This window comes from Apis laboriosa, unplaced genomic scaffold (genome assembly GCF_014066325.1).
Source record: "Apis laboriosa isolate Shangri-la unplaced genomic scaffold, ASM1406632v1 scaffold22_cov146, whole genome shotgun sequence".
Classification (NCBI taxonomy): domain Eukaryota; kingdom Metazoa; phylum Arthropoda; class Insecta; order Hymenoptera; family Apidae; genus Apis; species Apis laboriosa.
The window spans coordinates 915,109-935,881 of record NW_025222414.1 but is presented as its reverse complement, the minus strand read 5'-3'; the positions used below and the strand labels follow the sequence as shown (position 1 = coordinate 935,881).

The window sequence follows — 20,773 nt, the reverse complement described above, 5'->3', positions numbered from 1 at the left end:
TTTTTTTTTTTTTTTTTTTTTTTTTCAATTTTTCAATTTTTCATTTTCTTTCGAGAGCGTAGTGTGTTCTCGTAGTGGTTTTTGCCGGTCAGATATTTTTGCGCCAGTCGTACGACAAAGCTGAATAACGATTAGACTTTGAGACATCCTTAGTTAGAGCATCTCTCGGAATTATACGTTAAACGTACGAATAACGTACGTGGATCGAAAGTGACGAAATGGTTTCGATTCGAATGGCTCCAGAGTATTTAGCTTCGAGATATAAAATAAAAAAAAAAATAATAATAATAAAGAAAAAAGAAAGAAAAAGAAACGAAAAGGAAAAGAAACGGATGTAAGAGGAAGAGATGAATCCTACGATGTTCACGCTCGAGGAGTCGAAATTGGAAACGGTGTCGTACGTGAAGAACAAGTTTGCTGGAACAAAGGCGAAAACGATGAATGAGAGATTTCTCTTTCGCTTCTCAAATATCGCTGCTATTAACGATGATCACGCTGATTATACACGACTGCCAAAGAAATGAAAAAAGTGGAAACGAATGGCAAACACCACCGCGCACCATGGTTGGGGAACGATGAAAGAAGCGTTTTTTTTTTTTTTTTTCTTTTATTATTAGACGTAACAGAAAAACAGGTTCATGCTGTGTATTTGTCGTTGATATTTGTATTTATTCGCTTTATCGCTATCTGTAAGAGGGTTTTAACAAACGTTCACACGATACAACAAAGTGCACACACATAGAAACGAGGTGAGGGGTCACGCTTGAAAAACCCACTAAAACCATCGTCACGTTCAAATATTCATTTTCTAAATTTTTTTTTTTTTTTTCTCCCTCTCTCCTTCTGCATCCGTTAGACCTTTAAAGTTCGATCCTTTGGGTTCTCTCGAGAACTTTTACGAGGCGAGAAAGGAGGAAATGAAGTTTTTTTTCTCCCCCTCTCGTGCTTTTAACCGAGAATGTAATACGAGCTCGAGTAATTAAATATTTCCATTTCGCCTTTCAATTTTTCCATCTATAACTTTGATTCGTCGAATTGTAACGGAATGTTCCACTCGTTGTTAATCTCGTTTCGTTTTATCGGTTGGTCATTATTAAAAATTCACTCGTAATATTTTTAATCCCATCCCATTCACGGATGGAAACTAATCCTTGCTCGGTGAAAAGGATTAAACGAGAAGCTTAAATTCGAGGTTAATCTCCCAAGAGAAATTAAAGGTTTTTTATTCCGAAGAGAAAAAGATTCTCGTAACTTATATTAACTATATAATATTGAAAATAATTTGGAAATAATTATCTTCATTCTTAAAGTTACGTTACTTTCCAAATTTACGTCTTCTTTTTTTTTTTTTTTTTTTTTCACGCGATGTAACAACCGCAATATTCACGATTGTCGGATTATCGGAAAGCGTTTCAATTTTTCCACGATTTTTTATCCGTTTGTATCTGTTTGTAATTCACCACGAATCATTTTGTATTCACAATTTTCGTTTTCCAATAGAATCAACGATAAAAAAATTTTATCGAGACCGTATACGCGAGTCTTTCTCTCTCTCTCTTTCTCTCATTTTTATTTCATCCGAAAAATTCAATAGCAGACAAACGATAGTCGTGTAAAGTTGTATGAATAAATTTCAATCATATTTTGTAATGGAAATGAAATTATGCTACGAAACTGTACAATCTTGTTTCATCGAACGTGGGTGGCAATCTATTTTATGATTCTACGTTTCGCGTAAATAAGCACCATTATCGACGCCGTATTTTCACTTTATGATCGGTTTATGCGTTAACGTGTATGCATAAATCGTTCCATTTACTATTGTTAAATTGAACGCTTTTACGAATTATCAAAATGTCGAAACGCGTTGAAAAATCGCGCCAAAACCCTATATAGAAATATAGGCCAAAAAGCGTGAAAATATTCGAGGCGAGAGAAGGCAGAAAAACCGAAGAGCAATTACCCGTTCAATTTCCTCTCCATTCAACAATTCATTTCCAATTTCTCTCGATCAAAGAAAATTTCACGTCTCTTTCGAAAGAAACGTTTCGAAACGTTTATCCGTCCTCGATGAAACAGGGAGGGGGGAAAAAAAACGGAGCATCGTCTTGCCTCATTTCCTCCAAAATTGTGTAAAATTCATTTTCGAATCGAAGTTATTCAACATTATTGGCATTAATTCGAATCTGAATTTCTTTCCTCGAACGGGCCCCGTTTCGCGAATATTCTTCCTTCCTCTATTCGAGTACTTCGTCGTTTAACAGTCGTAAAGATCGAGTCGCGCAACATCGTAACAGACGCTTTACTCTCCAAGTCTAATCGCACGAAAGTCGTATAATAATCGTTTCCATCGAACCGTATCGGATGATTCCGCGCAGAATATTCGCAATTTGACGGCCGTTTGTCAAGATAGAAGTGTTTCCAGCACTTCCTTCGTCGACGTTCTGATCGAACGCGTTCCAATTTCGACGAACGGTGCTATCAATTTCGGGGCCTTTGAGCGATCGAGACGTACGCGTCTAACGGATGACGTTGAACACAATCGTACGGGAAACGATAATGATCGGTGATTGCCGGCCAATTTATTAGAGGAGCAGCTTTTCTGCGTCGATGATTCCAAGGATTCGATTTAATCCGAGATAATATCCGTTCTGTCGACAACTTTCTCCTTTTTGTTTCATTTTATTTCTATAAAAAAAAAAAAAAAAAAAAAAGTCGATAAGTTAAATACGAACGAAACGCAAAACGAAACCGAGCGAAATACCGCGTGTTAATAACGATATAAAGCAAAAGGGAGGAGGAGTACACGCTTTCATACGAGGGGACTTTTATGTTTGAAAAAAGTTTCGGTAACATTTTGCGGGGATACGTGTTAAAAGCACGTGTACGGGCATATATTTTTTCATAAGTGAAAGAGCCTTGTTAAATGTGAAACGTGACACGCATAATCGAGTATTTCACGACGCCCCCCTCCTATCGATCTCGCACTTTGAACTCGAAACACCACTCTCGCCTGGTTTATGCCCCTGCCTCGATAAAATAATAGCGTATCCATGAAATTACGCTTTTAATCTAAAAACTCGCGGGATATTTTTACACGATGCGCAAATCGACGATTTGAAAATTATCGAGGACATCGATTCTATTCGATTTCGCTTTGACGTTACAACAATATTACTCTAATAACTTGGCCGGTTTCGAATAATGATAATTGACTCCCTGTTTAAAAAGTATCGATTGTACTTGCTACTTTTTTTTTTTTTTTTTTTTTTTGTATATATATATAGTTGTTGGATCAAATAAATTCGAATTTCACGAAACGAGAAATACATCGCGACCGATTCGTCGCGAAAGCAAAAGCATTCCTTGTATAAAATTATTCACTAACGAAATTTGCTATTCTCGACACGTGACAACGCAGCGTGACACCCTCTAACCAAGCATACTCGTAGGAAAGCTAAAGGTAGTAGATGGGGAATAAGGGATGTGTTGCTGTACAACTAACGACACTAGACTTGAGAACGCTTTCCGCATCCGTGGTGTACCATAGCGAGGGTATGGACAACCTAACACATTTTAGTATCTAAAACGCGCCAGAAACGGAAAAGACAGGCGACGACGGGAAGTGCATATGCGCGTTAGATAAAATCAATTAGCTAAAATCTAGTTCGTATACGCCGATGTATCTGTAGCTTATCCTATTAGTGGGATGATGTTCCATTTGGTTGAATTAAAAAGAATTCAAAGATAAAATAAAAAAAAGGAAAGAGAAAAAAAAAAAGGAAGAAAGAAAAAAAAGAAAGGAAAAAAAAAATAAGAAAAAAAAAAAAAATATGAACGAGAAGAGAAAAAGCAAGAAAGGAATAACGGATCGTATCCACGATACGAATCGATACGAATCGCATGACGACGATTACTCGTGACGAGTAACAGGCTAGCCTCTCTTCCATAGTCGGTAAAAAATATATATCCATAACTTAGCTTTGTACTTTTTCGATATATACATATGTCTACCCTAGGTGATTTCCGTTCTCGTTTCTGTTTCCGTTTCCCGTTTTCCGTTCGTTAAGTATCGAACTCCGAAAATGCGGAGGTGATTGGCGAGCCGGCCTCGATTTTGTAACATGTGTGTATGGTGTGTGTGTCGACAGCTCGGGAATCGAGAATAATCCGACGGTGTTTTACCGGCTAATGCCTGGATCCACCGCGCAGACCAACAAGTTTCACACGTTTTACCTTCAGCAACGAGCCGAGAAGTCTGTCACCTGGGCCGACATCAAGGTTAACCATCAGCTGGATTACGAGAGCATAAAGGAGTACAATCTGACTATACGAGTCGAGGTAATGATAAACGACAATTTTCTTGCGTCCTCCTCTTTTCTCCACAAATTTTCAATCCCGTATTTTCCACCCGTATTCTCTTTCTCTACGTGTACGCGCGCGGTTTAATTGAATCGACCTGCCACTGGAATTCTCCAATCCCAGCTGCGCTTTGCGATGCACCCGAGCGAGACGATCTTGGGGAACTCGTGGTTGCCGATGTTTTTAGTTAGGAGTCTCGGTAGACGCGAGAAAACCGATCCTATATTTCCAACTTTCGCCCAAATTTATTTAACCGTTCTTGCTTCGTTTCTATACCAAGTTTCGGTTTAACGTCCAAACTTTGGAGGGATGTCGAAATATTTTGTGGGAAATAACGTATGGCGTGATATTACGTTGAAAGGGCGAGGAGAGAAAAAGATTCGGTCCCCTTTCTCGATTTCTTCTCGTTGTTCGTTCCGAGCGCAGAAATGAAAGATCTAATGTATGGTCCATTGTTCTTTCGGAGGGTAAAACTGTTCGCGCACCTGGCCGATCGTAATCGAGAACGGAGTATTTTCAAACACGATCTATTACGAAATATATCCTATCGATTGATATAATTGACTCGTCTCGAGCAATTTAATCGAGGTAGAAAAATTGTAAATATTTTAAATATGGAATAATAGGTGTAGATATATAAGTAAAAAAAAAAAAAAAGAAAAAAAAAATGAAACTTTTTTAATTTTAAATAATTATACTTCAAACTTTGCAATTAAAATAATTTTAGTATTTTAATGAAATTTCCATTCAAAATTTCGATTTGTTTTAAATGAATATTCAAGATATCGATAAAAATGAATATTTCAAATTTCGAAACACGTATAATTCATATGTCGATTAATTGTTTGAATTTTAATTTTATATATCTCAAATTTCAGAATTTAAAATCACAATTATATTTTGTCTCGATTATTAACAATTATAAAATAATCTTTCGCATAACAGAATTCACTTTCTTTAATTTTCTTTCTATTCCAAAATTTTATTCTTTAAATCTATAGATAATACGACGTAAAATGAATTGAAAGGTATAATCGAAGGTAATAGTTTTTTTTTTTTTTTTTTTTTTTCGGAATAACCATAAAACATCGAGTTCGAGTGATATTGAATACGGCTAATAAATTTCACAGCGAGTGTATTCCCTTTCGAAATTGTCGAATAGTCGTAAAATATAATCTCCTTAATGACCGATGTTCTTTAATCCATTTAGAAACTGACAACGAAGCAATTTGAAAATCCGCTTACGAACAATGCGAACAATTATTTTTATTTTTACCCCACTATTTCGTATTTTTGCGGTGATATCTCTCTCGCGCAATTATAAAATATACTCTTTGTCATTTCTATGTTAATTACTCAGTCACCGAGATGACTTTTCTGTCGTTCCACTTGCTTCGTCGAGTCGAAGATTCATTTCGAGTTCAGCCGAATTAATCAAGATAATGAATTCGCGATGAAATTCGAAAAATATAATAATTATTACCATCCGTAATGTACGTAATAAAATGATTTATTTTTTTAAAAAAATTATCTACATTCGAGATTGGATTCAATTTGGATTTAATCTTTTAAATCCGTTCTTATAAAACGGTATAAAGAATATATTCTTTATTACACGTTTGCATTCTTTTTATCTTCTCGGAATGAGAACATTTTTATAGTTTAACTAGAAATTTCTCTTAGCACAATTTTTTTTTCTTTTCTTTTACTTACTTTTAATTTCTAAATACTTCGATGAAATACACTATCTTTCGTTAGAATTGAAAAAAGAGTAAAGGAATGAAATGGAAAATGGAAGGTACACCTAAGATAAAGTTAATTCTCTTTCGTAGAACAATGGTGCCCAACAACTCGCTTCCGAAGCGACCGTCTATATCGTCCTGGAGGATGTTAACGACGAAATACCTTTGTTCACCGAACGTGAGCAAGAAACTGTACTCGAGGGTGAACCGGTTGGTAGTAAAGTTACTCAAGTCAACGCGATTGATAAGGATGGCACTTTTCCGAACAATCAGGTGAGTTAACATCGTTGGTTCATTTGTTCATTGTTATCGTATATATTCTATGTACGATATAATAATTCGACTTTTTCTTTCATTTTTTAAAATACTAAATATTTTATAACATAATTTTAAAACAAATTTAATAAGCAAAAGTTTTATATTTTATTTTTTCATTCAAAAACTCATTCAATTAGTTATTATATTTTATAATGCGTAGGCATTGAAAATTTTTTTTTTTTTTTTGAAAAAAGAAAATTAATATTTTAAATTCCAGTAAATAACAGTAAAATTTTTACGCGATAAACTAGAGAATTTTATTTTCTTTCTTTTTTTTTTTTTTTTTAAATCTTTTGTTTTCAATTTTATTTTTTTCCACATATTGTACGGGATAGCAAGAATTGGTGGTATATTTTACAGAACAACGAAAGTTAATTTTAATTTTACATTCATCGGCAAATTTCGGTCACCAAATCGATTATATTCAATTATTAACAAACTTCGATGGCCAGTTTTCGGATTATGTTTAATTATACGCTTTGTCTGTTGCATGCTTTGTGTTGCGCGAATCTGTATACAATATTCAATCGTTAATGCATTAATTACTCAAATACACGATTACTTTAAAATTATTAATTCCTTTACGATTATTTGGAAGAAGATATAATTTATTGGATTTTTACGTTATTGTCGTAATATTTATGCAATTCATTTTTTGCGAATGTTATTAATATTCCTACTAATTTATAAATAAAAATTAACGTGAAATCAAAGAAATGTAAATGTCTTACGTACTTTATATCACGGACAATCATTGAAATCACGCGAGGTCACGAATAAACTTTTTACTTCGCGTGATCAAAACCCATTCAAGAAATGAATGGAGGAAATCGTGCCATTGAAATTATTTTTTGTTTTATATCGATATCTCGATCAGTTGCCGGGATTATGAAGGACTCAAAGTAGATTTAAGGCGTTGCACGATCTATGAATGAAACTCAATGACCTACTTTTTTCCTGGATACACGTACTACTGTTTCAGGAATCGCGTTTGTAATTTGTCTAGACTTTGGGAGTAGTCAATGAAACGAGATGCAAGTGAAATATTGGAGAAATAAGCGGTAAAGATAGAAACGATTAAAAATTATCTTTTTTTTTTTTTTTTTTTTTTTACGCGACGATATTTCGGGAATTTCGTATCGAGAGAATTCAAAAAGCGTTTTAAAGGTTCGTTCGTCGCACACCGGAAGTCAAATTTATAATTTGTTTTTTTAAATAAATCGATATAAATAGATTTCTATATACAAAATATATACATTTTTAAAAAAAAATGATAACAATTAGAAAAAAATTTTCATTAAAAATCCGTACGATTGATTAAATAGGATATAAAAAATAAAATGATATTTGTAAAATTCTCTTTTTTTATTAAAAATTAAAACCCGGTTTTTCTTAACATTTTTAATCGTAAATCGAATTATTTCTAAAATTTAAAAAAATCCATTTTTATTTTTCCACCGAACGATTTATTTATTTTTTAATCGAAAAATTTATCGCGGTGCGAGCGTTCGTTTGAAACCGTACGAGAACGATGTCAACAAAATTGGTATACCATGACCACTGTCCTCGAGCATTGTTAGCCAACATAAACATTCAATCGAGTAACGAAATACCCTTAGGTTTGTAATTTGCCTCTCGGTTGAATAAACTGTGGTGGGGAGAAACGTAGAGAAGGACGCGTACAAATTCAAAACAAATCTTTCCTTCGAATTTTCGTAGTCGATCTACGTCGTTCGATACGGACGGAACGCGTTTCGGATTTCGGAAATCGAATTTCGAGATTCACCATTCTCGTCTTTCAAATATAGAATGTGAGTAAAAAACGATCGATTTTTAATAAAAGATGCTCCCCTTGAAAACCGATACGTTTCTTTTTCAAATACGAGACGATAACGAAGAGATAATAAGATTCGAGAAACGGTAATAAATTTTGATTTGTTCGGGCAATGTTTTTCTGAATTTCTGAAATCTTTGTGTTATCTTTTCTTTTTGTAATCACAATTTCTTTTAGTAAATCCATTTCAAAAAGTTGGATCGTTCTTATGAAAAAAATAAGCGAAATAAAGGGAGCATGGAAATTTATATTCATACAAAATGCATGAAATGTCGAGGAAGGTATCGAGGATCGATCATTCAATGTCGTCAGTTCCAAAAGGAAGTTTGGAAGGAATCGTATTTTACTTTTGGCAACGCTGCTTTAATTACAATAATAAAGTAATAAAAAAAATTGTTATTCAAACTGGAATGATCGATGCTTTGGGAAAATTTTATGCGAGAAATATAATATTTAATCTTTGATTTATAATATTTTTAGACACGATTGTTTCTTTTATATTTTCTTATAAACGATGCGATCTCGGTTTTTCCTTTCTCTCTCTCTTTCTCTCTTTCTCTCTCTCTCTTCTTTTCCTTGTACATCGAAGTACGTTATATTACGATGACGAACGCTATATCAGAATAACGTAGTTGAGTTCTTTCTAATAAATATTATGGCGACGATCGCGAGTAAACGGATATATTATTCCGACCGAAACTTTGTTAATTTCACGCAGTGAAATTGTGTTTGTCGAAGTCGCGGTTGTGATGGAAATACCGTGTAACTTTGTTTCGTCGTGTAACGTCGTTATACTGCAAAATACCATAATTAAATTTAATCGCGCGAACCCCGCCGTGGTATAATTTAAAATGTTGCGCTGTTTCGTTTCGTACTAACGTGTTACGCGCGAATGTTGCTCGCCCCTTTCATAGATACACGACTAATCATATTCGTTCGTTTTTTCTGTAATTAGGCAAATTTTTCCCACGAAAATGTTATAATTGATCGTATTTTTTTTTTTTTTTTTTTTTTGGTATTAAATCTCTTTAACTTAACAAATCGTATATAAATAAAAAGTGGATTTTGTATTTTACATTTAACAGTATTTACGCACATCTTGGTTGGTTACACGGTGTATTTATTTATCGCGGGGAATTAAAAAATTTTTTTCAATTTTAAATTTTATCAACATTCTATCGTAAATATCCATAAAACACCGATATCAATTATAATTGTGTTGAAAAAATGCGATCTACGAAAACGTATCTCGTACGTTTATCCAAGAATTAGCTTATAAATTTATAGAATATTTTTTCGAAAATTTTCTTATTTCGTGGGAAAAATATTCGATAATTAAAATATAATCCACAATTGCGCATTCGATCATGCGCAAATAGGATTATTATCTGTTTAAACTTTTCGTGCACAAATATAATAATTAATTTCATCATTTACGTTCATGATTAATTGAAATCTCCCTCTTAATCAAGTTAATTGATACTTGTGCCGATATTATTGCTTCCAATTTTTTTTTTACTTCCTGTATTTCAATCTTTGAAATTTCTCTACTCTTTCGTCTTCTCTCTCTCTCTCTCTCTCTCTCTCTCTTTCCCTTGAAAACGTACGAGAATCAATGATTGTAATTTTTCATTTGTTTTTATCGATCTAGCACTCGTGCAAACACACTGATTTCTTCGTTCTCAATATTAGTTTTCTCTTGCTTTTTTTTTTTATTTTCGTCTTATTCTCTTTCGTAACGTATATCCTACGTTCTTCGTCGGATTTTTGTTTAAACGCAAAATCTACGAGAGTCTGTGGAGAACGATGGATTCTTTCTTTTTTTCTTCTTTTCTTTTTTTTTTTTTCTTTTCTTTTTTTTTTCGTTCAAATCCCGAGAAATGTCGCGAATATTCAAAGTTACTTCTCGTTCCGAAATTAAAACGAACGTACAACGAAACAACGTACGCGGAATACGGAGCGGTTTCACTCGAAAATTATTAATTCAGAAATCGAATTTATTGGAGAACTCGGAGATAAATTATGATTATAACGTTCGTTTTCACTTTGAGAATTTTTATCGATTTTCAGATCGATAAAATATTCATCCCTATTCCCATTCACTTTTATATTTTACGTAGCTTTGGAGGAAAAGGAATAATATTTTTTTTCTTCTTCGTCCTCCAACAATTTCGAAATTATACAATTTCACGTTCAACAACACGTGTTCCTCTGACTCTGTATATATGGGTCAGCGTATTCCACTCACGTACGTCCACCTGTGACAAATCATATAACTCTTCTCAATCTTGATAAATCATATAACTCTAACTATTTTCACCATCTGTCTACTACTTAATTTCGTTTTCCAACGTGGAAATCCTATATACACGAATAAAAGTTCACAGAAACGGAGAGAAGAATTATTTATTTCGTTCGAGGTAACGCGATACGCGTGTCACAAATTGTTGACAAGGAAACGAACTCTTATTATCGTTCGAAACGGTAATATACAACGGTGGACAATCTGGTTTCAGGTCACTTATTACGTGGTGGACAGCGACAGGAACGAAGGGAAGGATTACTTCGAGATTAATCGGGAGACCGGGGAGATCTTCACGAAGGTGATGTTCGATCGGGAGAAGCAAGGAGCGTACGCGTTGGAAGTGGAGGCCAGGGACGGCGCACCTTCCGCTAGGCCCAACAGCAACGGCCAGCCCAATTCCGGTATGAGTACATTCCTCGATATATCTCCGCATGCTTTCGATCCACTTTTACAACCGTGGATCTAGGATCTTAAAATTCGATCTACGTGTTGAAAAAATACGTGTTCGTTCTATATCGAATCTGTTGGGAATTCGTATATAAAAATAAGAGTCGCGATAAATTTCGAAATTTTTTGTTCTTTCGGATAGAAAATAGGGGCGTATTCGTAGCCCCTAGGAGAAAATATATTTTGTATAATTTCGTCTGGAAATCAGGTAAGTAGATACGTTTCTTCGAAGACGATTAAAAGTTTTGGTGGTGTCGGTGATGTTGAGTTTGAAAATCGATAGCCTCGTTTGGCAAAGTGAATCGAGACTTTCTCGTAAATGTAAAATATAACGTATAAAGATCCGTGGATTTCGATATCGCGCCCTTCTCTCGATGGAAATTTTATACGAGAGATTGATCATAATGCTGTCCTTTCAAGTTCGAAAGATAAAACGATGTTCGAAGGGTTGGCGGAATATATTAGAAAGCTATTACGAAAATTTTAGCCGAGGTTATGAATACTACAATAGTTCCGCGAGCGAACTTTCTTCCTTCATAAATTAGGGAAAAAGCTCGCTTTGCATTTAAAAGCGATACATAAGCTACTTTATTCTATAAAACTTTCCACTACCTCTCCAGTTAAAGACTTGTAAATTTAAATGGCACAGCTGAAACTCTAACATCGTTAATAAATAATAATAACAATAATAATAAAAAGAAGAAGAAGATGAAGAAGAAGAAGAAGAAGAAGAAGAAGAAGAAAGAATCGATGTACGATAGAGACACGGAAAAGTCTCGAAAGAAACGAAAGAAACGAATTGGAAGGCAAAGTCGGTATTTCTGTAGCGCGATTCTTGCACGATTATCCGGCCGAGAGGTTCCAAACGCGAATCGGGTGGGGGGGAGGAAGACGGTCAGAAATCTTTTTACGACGGTTGAAACGGCGTAGCACCAGCGCCACCGACGCTTCCCCTACCCTCCTTGGCACGGTTTACGATTCTCGGTTCCAAATTTATATCGGTCCATCGCGATACCGCGTATTCGATTTCTTGGCCGGCATCGCAACAATACCTGCCGCCTGTCCGCCTACAATTCGCAATCGCATAATGCTCGTCCGCCGTTATCACGCGTGTTTAAGCGTGCCAATTGGTCACGTTCCCCCAACTTTTTGGTCCACGTACGGGCGTGGTACTCGTTCGTCTCTTTACTTTGTCGAATTTCGTCTCGTTCGGGGGATGGAATATTTGTATCGTTTCCGGTTAAATGGGCTTCTTGAAAGAAACACGCGCAGTGAGTTTACGAAGATGGAAGAAACCATCTTCTCTCTTTCTCTTCTTCTTTCTTCGAATCGAAGGGAAATTTTATCTTCCTTCTTCTCGTGGTATGAGAATGAAAGTAACTGTTTGGAAAATGGAAAAAAGGTATATAAAGGCGATACGGAAAGGAAAAGGAAATTAGTAAAGGTCGTATAACGCGGTGAACAACGAACAGCGAATTCGTCGTGAAAGTTGTCGATTATTTTCTTAACGCGGGAAATTTCATTTCCCTTTCAAACATTGAACTTTGGTCTACAATTTGAAAAGTTGGCGGTGAAAGAATGTTGCGAGAAAAGTTCGGGGAGGGGAGGATTTTGTTGAAAATTCATGGGGACTTGTGCGATTTTAAACAGAAGCTTGCCGAGTATTATTCATCAAGATGAACGATAAATTCACAAGCTTCGAGTTTCAAGCTTTTCTACTTTCTGACAAATAATTACAAATAATATAATTAGACGGACTTCTTGGATCTTGATTCGAGATAAGAAGATCTGGAAAGAAATTGAATAACCCAGCCAGCCAATTGTATTTTCTTTATCTCTCCTTCCAGTAATGTTTGTCCAATTTAATCTTTTCTCTTTAATTGAAATGCAGATTTTTTATTTTTTTTTTTTTTTTTATTTTTTCGTAAAACGGAAAGAATCATTATCTTCCGTGAAAACGGATCACCTTTCGCGTCACGCGTCAATTTTCAACGAAGTTTAATTCGATTTCGGAAACCGGCATGAAATTACAGGGAAAGATTATTAAACTCGTTTTTCCGCAATAGGAAACAATTGGCGGAGATTTATTTGGCTATTTGAAAAACAATGTTACCATAGTAGTAACATGTGGCCGTGTATCGCGCGATAATGCAAAAACTGATTACGGTTTTCGACGGTCCGTTTACACAGGAGGATGCTCGACCATAAATCCCCCAATGATTACTCCATTATTGGCTTTTTGGTATTCGTGTTTTCTCGTCGTAGCGCGACGCGCAATCCTGAAAATTTATAACGCGTAATGTATTTTGTTAACATATTTGACCGTACCATATTTATATTATATTACGCCCAACCAAATTTCACGTAATGGATCGTTGTTTTTCCACGGAAGAGAATAGTGTTTCGTTACGAACGGAATTGTATTTCGTTGCGTCACAAGCTTTATTTATCTACCGCGAAAAGATACGAAGGATTTTTGTAATAATTTTTTCTTACGATACGTACATAGTTGTAGCGACGAATCGGACAAATGCTTTTTAATTCGGGAACGGAGGGAAGAAGTTTGAAGATAAAGTTTGAGGATAAAGAGGAATAAAATTCTTGAATCGTCAAATTGATATAAAATTACTTTTTCCTAAAAGTGAAGTAATATTTTAAGGATTGCGTATACTTGAAAAGAACAAGTATATGCAAAATTTAAAAGTTTTTTTCGATTTCTATTTACGAATTTTTTTTTTTAATTATCTCTTTGATGCAATGTAAAATCGAAGAAGATTTCAAATTCACAACTTTTGTTGAATCGTAAGGTTTATTTTTTGGATCGTGTAATATGATTTTGACATAATTGTTAGAGTTTTTAATTATTTTCTTTTTGAATTTTCATCTCGATAATAAGCTGGTCGTTGTTTCATCCTCTTAAAGATTCGAAACATTTCGAATAAATTAGATACTTCTCGAAACTATGAGAATTCGACGTGTTTGGAAGTTGACAGCGCATCGAAGTTTCGAAAAGTTTGCAAAGCTCTTGGAATTGTAAAACTCTAAGAACGAAACTCACGAGGAATATCAATGGTCAATTTTAAATAATAAAATGTATCAACGTATCGTGATTTCGATCGGTATAATAAATTTTCTATCGATATTGGCAACAGTGCGATCCACGGAGGAAATAAATTGGACCGCAAAAATTTGGCTCGTGTCGCGATACGTCGATCGATAAAACGAGAGGGATCTCTCGTTTTCCCCTTTCTTTGGTCGCGTCGATTACATTTCCCTTTAAATTTACGTCTTTTTCCTTGTCTCGACATCGTAAAAAGTGTTTGATTTTAGAGAGAGAGAGAAAAAGAGAGATTCGTACGTTCCATGTCGGTAAATTTCTCGTATCGTCAGAATAAAGTATACGATGGCGATTTCTTCTTAATCTTTTTTCTTTTTTTTTTTCTCCACTCATTTCGTTCATTTATTTTCGCTCTGCATCGATTTTCATTTTACGAAAAACGCGAACGCGCGACGACGCGTACGCGACGATTGAATACAATATCCATAAATTTCTCCTCGATAATTCATAAAGGAACGATAATTTGAAATTTAAATCGAATTTTTAATCGAATAAAAATCGAAACGTATTAGTTTAATTTATACTTCGTTTATACTTTATTTTATTCTCGAAATATTCCCGATTTTCATTCGCCTTTTTCGATTTCGCCCCATTTCCACGCGGATAAATCTTTTTATCCGCTACGTATATCGATAATCGTCTAAACGTGAAATTATTAGATCCGTTGGTTCCGTTGAATTTATCCTTTATCCGAGTTCAAAATTCACGGGTTAAATCTTGTGATCTTAAATCGCGCGGCATCGCGTGAAAACCGCAAAGTGATACCAGCAGGCGTGGTACGTGTTAAAGTAAGTAGAATGGAAAGGAAGATTGGAGCGCGCACAGGTTAACCGTATTTATTGGAATGCTGGCGCGAGTGGATAGCCTGGTCGCTTTGCATCGCGAACAGAGAGGAATGCGGTTAGATTTCGGTTAACGAAAACCGTCGCAAGTTTTTTCTTTTCTTTCCAAGACTTATCGCGCGCGATCGATCGAAGGATCGATCAGGGAAAATCGGTGAAATTAATGGTAAAAGATAATAAGAAGAAAATGGACGAATTCGTTCGTCGTCGATCCGCAAAGAAAGAATATCTGTATATTGATAAATGGCGAGGGATATTCGATCGGTTGAAAACGAAGAAGCGTTCGATATATTACCTGTGGTAATTAGTCAGAAGAATGGATGCATGGGAGGTCGAAATAGTCGGATAGAACGGAACAGGACGTTTTAATTAAAATCTAACGGCGAAATATCGATGCACGAACTCTGTATTTTGCGGTCGGACCCAAGACTTTACTCGAACGAATTTCTTTGCTCGCGCGAGTCACGGACACGTGACGCCGTTCTTCGCTTGGTAAATTTTGCAACAGTGTACGCGATAAATTGCCGAGTTAATCCGGTTTGCCGTCGCAAAAAACGGCAATAATACGTAATAAATTGCGCGCCATCGTTGTTTGCCAACGAACGAAAGCAGGAGAGAGAGAGAGACAGAGAGTGAGATAGGTAGAAAATATTTCTCTCACTTACGCGCGTCATGTTACGCGCTTAACGATGCCTCGACCAAAAAAAAAAAAAAAAATGAAGCGTCTTATGTACCGTACGCTCTTCCATTCGATCGTTATACTTTAACGGGGCGATAACGGAGAATGGGAATACGCGACAGCCGTAGGACGATTGGATTTAGAGCGAATCATATTTTAGCGCGAGCAGGGGCGGGTGGGTGAAATGGATGTTGCGAGAGTTTTGGATTTCGCGCGGGTATCGTTCATTAGCAATGCAATTTAAATTAAGCGACGCGAACGGATTTCGGATTCTACGCGGGGATTCTAGGCGGGGAATGATTTAGCATAAATAGCGACGGTTATATCTTGCCACGATGGAAATTTGAAATATAAATTAACAATAGGGTGTTTGCGGAAAGGCGGGCCAACGCGCGACATCGACGATTGATGTCGAAGTCCGGGCGAAAGCCGCGAACGAAGAAACATCGACGAGACGTGAAATTAATTAGCGCGCTTTGTTCCCGAATAAAACGATCAATCTATGAAATGCGCTATTAATTTGGAATTTGGAAATAGGTGCGATGGAAATTCGTGGAAAACAACACGTCGATGATACATCGATAAATTACTCGAATAATGTACAGCTATATATATATACGTATAAATAATATTCGTTTCGCCACAAATTTTTCGAGTCGAGTTGCTAATAATATTTTGTTAATTATTCTCTCGAGAATTTGGGGAAAAAGAGAAAGAGGAGGGATGAAAAATATAACGAAAGAACGAAATATCATTCTCCCCGCTCGATGCATCGGGTCTCGATGCAAATGCGGAAAGTTTGGAGCGATCGCGAATGGTAAGATGATGGCGAATTCTCAGCTAGCTCTCTCTCTCTCTCTCTCTTCGAGGACAAGCGTTAAATTGCAATTATGCCGAATCGTAACTCGTAAGCGGGAAGAACAGAGGCGGAAATGTAAATGTTTCGCGTTTAAGTTTAACGATAGCGCGGTGGTAGCAGCGTTGCAAAATTGGCCGCTGTGCGAGTCGGACGTGGTTAACAAGCTCGCGACGAGTCCCTGTCTCTGTAATTAATCGCGTCCTCCGGTTGACTGATGATTAAACGCTAAGATTGTTCGTTCGCGACGACGAGCCTCGAATCACGTTTCGCGTCAATTTGTTTGCTCGTGTCTCGCCAACAGTTTGTTCACCCTTCCCTCTCTCTCTCTCTTTCTCGATGGATCGAGATAACGCTATATCGAGAGGCGATTATCTCCGTTCGTGGGAATTTATCGTGGAAACGAAATTCGTGGAGGGATTCCCAATTTCCCACGCTTTATTCGACTTGCGATCAGATACCGCGCGTGCAACTTCGGTTCACCGTCGAAACGAGGAGAGCCCGGATCTCCAACTCCAACTATGTGTTTATCTCTGACGAACACAACACAAATATCGAGTATCGGAACGATACGGAATACAAAGCTGCGTACAAACCTCTACTCGCAATAACCCAAAGTTTTTATCGTCTCTTTTATTATTATTTAACGAAGGGACAATGGAAAGAAGAAGGAAGAAAAGTGAAAAGAAGCTTATATAAATATAACGTACCTTGATTCGTCGATCGAGAAAAAATTCACGCGTTTGTTTAGCCGAGAACGAGAAGAAGGAGTAATCGCGTTCTCGAGAATGGTGGTATTCGAGTCCCTGTAACTCGCTCTGAACGGTGAGGTCTTAACGTTAATGGGATAGCATTCCGGGTCGAAAGCAGCTCGATTCGTGTCGACTCGGTGTAGAGTAATTCTCGCGAAAGAGAGAGAGAGAGATGGCGTTCAATTCCGTTCCTTTTTCGCACGGTTGCTCGAGCGAGTGGGAAAAGTTAAAGTTTATGGGTGGACGCGATCCGACTGTCGTCGCTCGATCCATTAACTCTTGCCCCCACGAACGTGCTCCGATATATTGGCCGCGTCTTTTTTATCGCGGCAAAAATTGGCGCGACACGGATAAAATCGAAACACCGGTTTAACGACACATTCATTATCGCGCCCCGCGCGAAATATCGGAAGGGGCAACAACGCTCTTGGTCGAGCAAATAAACCGAGTCCAGATGCATGGAACGAAACGATGGATTTATCGGGGAGGTAAACTTTAGCATTAAAGTTTGCACGGCTCGGCTCGGGGAAAATTGAAACGTAGACCTCGTAGGATTTTGACATTTCGCATAAAATCGGTGTTCGTTTTCCCGAACAATTTCGTTTACATTCCCATTGTTCCTTCTTCTTTCTCTTTTTTTACGCCGCTTCGAGTTCGCGTTTTTCCACGCATTTTTCTTTTTTCTCTTTTTTTCTTTTACCCCCCTCCTCCCATCATATCGTTGCTTTGAATAACAATTTCTTTACGTCATACATAACCTCGACAGCTCTCCAATTTTCAAAGAATTTCGAACGAACGAGCAATTATCGAACGAGCAAAGGTCCTCGTCCTCTTTTTCCTTTCTTTATTCTTTTTTTTTTCTTTCTCTCTCTCTCTCTCTCTCTCTTTCCTTCTTCGATAAAACCAACGAACAATCAAAGCGCGAACGTTCGATCGCGTTAGAATTGGCGAGATGCGGAGAAATGGAACAACGCGCGGACGCACGCTCGAAAGGAACTTTTATTTCTTCCTGTCGAAACGATTGTGTCGCGCGATTCGTTCCACGATGAATGTCCAAACTGCGCGACAATAGCCGTGTTCAAAATCGGAACGAGGCAAAAGTTTCTCCTCTTTGAGAGAAGTTCGTCGAATCCGCGATATGATTAAACGGCCGTTTCTTCGATTCTCAAATTTCTTCTTCTTCTTCCCCTTTTTTTTTTCCTACGAAATCTAATAGACTGAAAGAAAAATATATATCGACGATTCGACGTTTCGATGCTCGATAGATTTATTTATTTATTTATCGCGGAGTGACATAAATAACGACGAGACGACTATTTGCCTCGAAACGTTGGGTTAACCTTTTCCAACGAATTCTCGTTATTTTCTCGTTGTACGAGCGATCGATGAAACCCCGTTTCGACAGTGTCCGTCACGATGCGCGTTCACGCTTAGGGGATTAGTCGGTGTTTTTCCTCCCCCCGCGGTATTTCGCCCGATCGAATAATGGGCGGAATTTGTCGCGCGCGGGGATTTTTAATTTCGCGATCGAACAATCGCGTTCGACAAATACGAGAAAATAATGGCCTGGTAAATATCGTGATCCGACCGAGCGTTATTTTTGCAATTTCCAAACCCAATTTCAATCGCGTCCGGTCGAAAGGACGATGAACGATGAACCGGATCGGATGCCGCGATCGGGGAGGAAGTTGGCGAAGAGTGTAAAAATCGCGTTTCGAGTGGTGGAACGAAGCGTGATTCTGCCCATCCGCAACTTTTCGTCCCCGAGAATCGAACGCGTCCGAGGTTTTATCGGAGGGCAAGTGATTCGAGGCGGACCCAAGTTGTCGGAACGAAACTCGATTTCTTCTTTTAGCGTGGAAACGAAGCGACCTATTCGACCGAAGACGAATACGAAGGGGATTGGCGTTCGAATTCGCTACGAATTTTTCTCTATTTATCCTTTTTATCCCCGAACCGCGAGCATCGTTTTAGAATACTTTCTCTCCTGGTCGAGGAGGATCGAGTAGGGGGGAGGAAATCGGTCGATCTTTTTATCGATCGGCGTTTGCACAGGAAATACCAGGAGAATAGAGGAAAGAAGCTCGGTCTCCTTCCGAGAACCGAGCGGTGGACGATCCGAAATTTCTGTCATTGAATTAACTCGACTGTTGGAAAGCGCGCGCGCAAGGGAAAAAAGAGAAAGAAAGAAAGAAAGAAAGAAATGGACCCAGACGCAAAAAAAGATTGGAAAGAAGACGCTTTAGAGTATGGTCGCGTAGCTATTGCTGCGAAAACATTGTCCCCGTCCACAAAGAGCGTGGAACCGAGTCAAAGAGGAAACGTGTGTAGTTCCCTCCCTCTCGTTCCCTTTCTCTCGTGTTTGCATTTCCATTGGCAAGAACGCATAAAACGAAACAAAAACCAGAGAGAGAGAGAGAGCGAGAGAGAGAGCAAATTAGGACACGTTTCCTCCACGTCCCTAAGAGGATTGTCTTCGCGAAACAACGCCTCGGACGCGTGCACTTCTTTCAAAAAGAAGTCTAAATTTTCAGCTCTAATTTCCAACCCCTTCGGTCCCATCCTTTCTCGCACCCTTTGTTCCCGAGCTGTCTCGAAAAATCTCCCTCGTAATTATTCCAACTAACACGACCACCTCCTCTCCCCATCGATCGAAACGCAACGAAATTTCTTTTTCTCGTTTCGAAACGGAAACGGCGAGTGCTTCGATAATGTGCTGCGATAAAAAAGAGAAGCTGTATCGTTATCGCTGCCTTATTGTTTCCCAAGGGAGATAATTAATAGGCGCGTTAATTTCGAGGAAAGGGAGATCGAACGATAAAAAGGAGACTGCGCTCGTTTAAGAAGAGGAGGCTCGCTTGAAGATAACGATTTCTGATATTTCTTCGCGATAAAAATAGTTTCCTCCTTCGATCGCCTCCGATAACCAATTTAACGCCTTTCGATCCTATCTCCGCGAGTCTAAATAGAAATTTTTGTCTCTCATTCGGCAGGAAAATTTGCACAAATTTACCGTTTCCGTAAAATGAATTTCGTTTCCGGAAGGAAGTCGTACGATGGACGAAGAGTAGGAAACCTTGGTGACTCGTGTTCCACGACTTGGTGACGCGAATAGAGTTGGAAATGGATGGAAAGGATTTTTTTTTTCCGCGCGAAAGAGGAAGTTGGCGGGTCTCGTTGAGAGTCGGAACGATCGCGGCGGAGAACAGCGCGGGGATATATCGATTTGATCGGGGAGAATTTGCGGCGCGTCGCACTTTTGTAACCCGGAAACGCAGCGGTTCGAACGAATCGACGAACGAGCCGATTCTTCCCTCGCATCTCCCGCGCCGTTTCACCGTTTGATTGGTAGGCTTGTTTCCGGTGGCGCGTATCAATCCTTAGAACGTAGTAGGTCGCATTGTTTTCCTTCCGATCCAATTTTTTTCTCTTTCGACCCTGCTTCCTATTTGTTTTCCATTCGCTGCCCTACTATCTTTTATATACTCTCTCTCTCTCTCTCTCTCTCTCTCTCTCTC

At 37.8% G+C, this 20,773-nt stretch overlaps 1 protein-coding gene across 4 annotated transcripts in view; it reads left to right on the top strand.

Moving 5' to 3' along the window:
• LOC122713131 (neural-cadherin) overlaps positions 1 to 20,773 on the top strand; it is a 180,559-nt gene that overhangs the window by 44,109 nt on the left and 115,677 nt on the right. For all 4 annotated transcript variants that reach the window (XM_043933300.1, XM_043933302.1, XM_043933301.1 and 1 more), the window contains 3 exons: positions 4,152 to 4,341; positions 6,195 to 6,377; positions 10,773 to 10,962. In XM_043933300.1, coding sequence (XP_043789235.1) covers positions 4,152 to 4,341; positions 6,195 to 6,377; positions 10,773 to 10,962 — 563 coding nt within the window. The remainder of the gene's footprint in view (positions 1 to 4,151; positions 4,342 to 6,194; positions 6,378 to 10,772; positions 10,963 to 20,773) is intronic.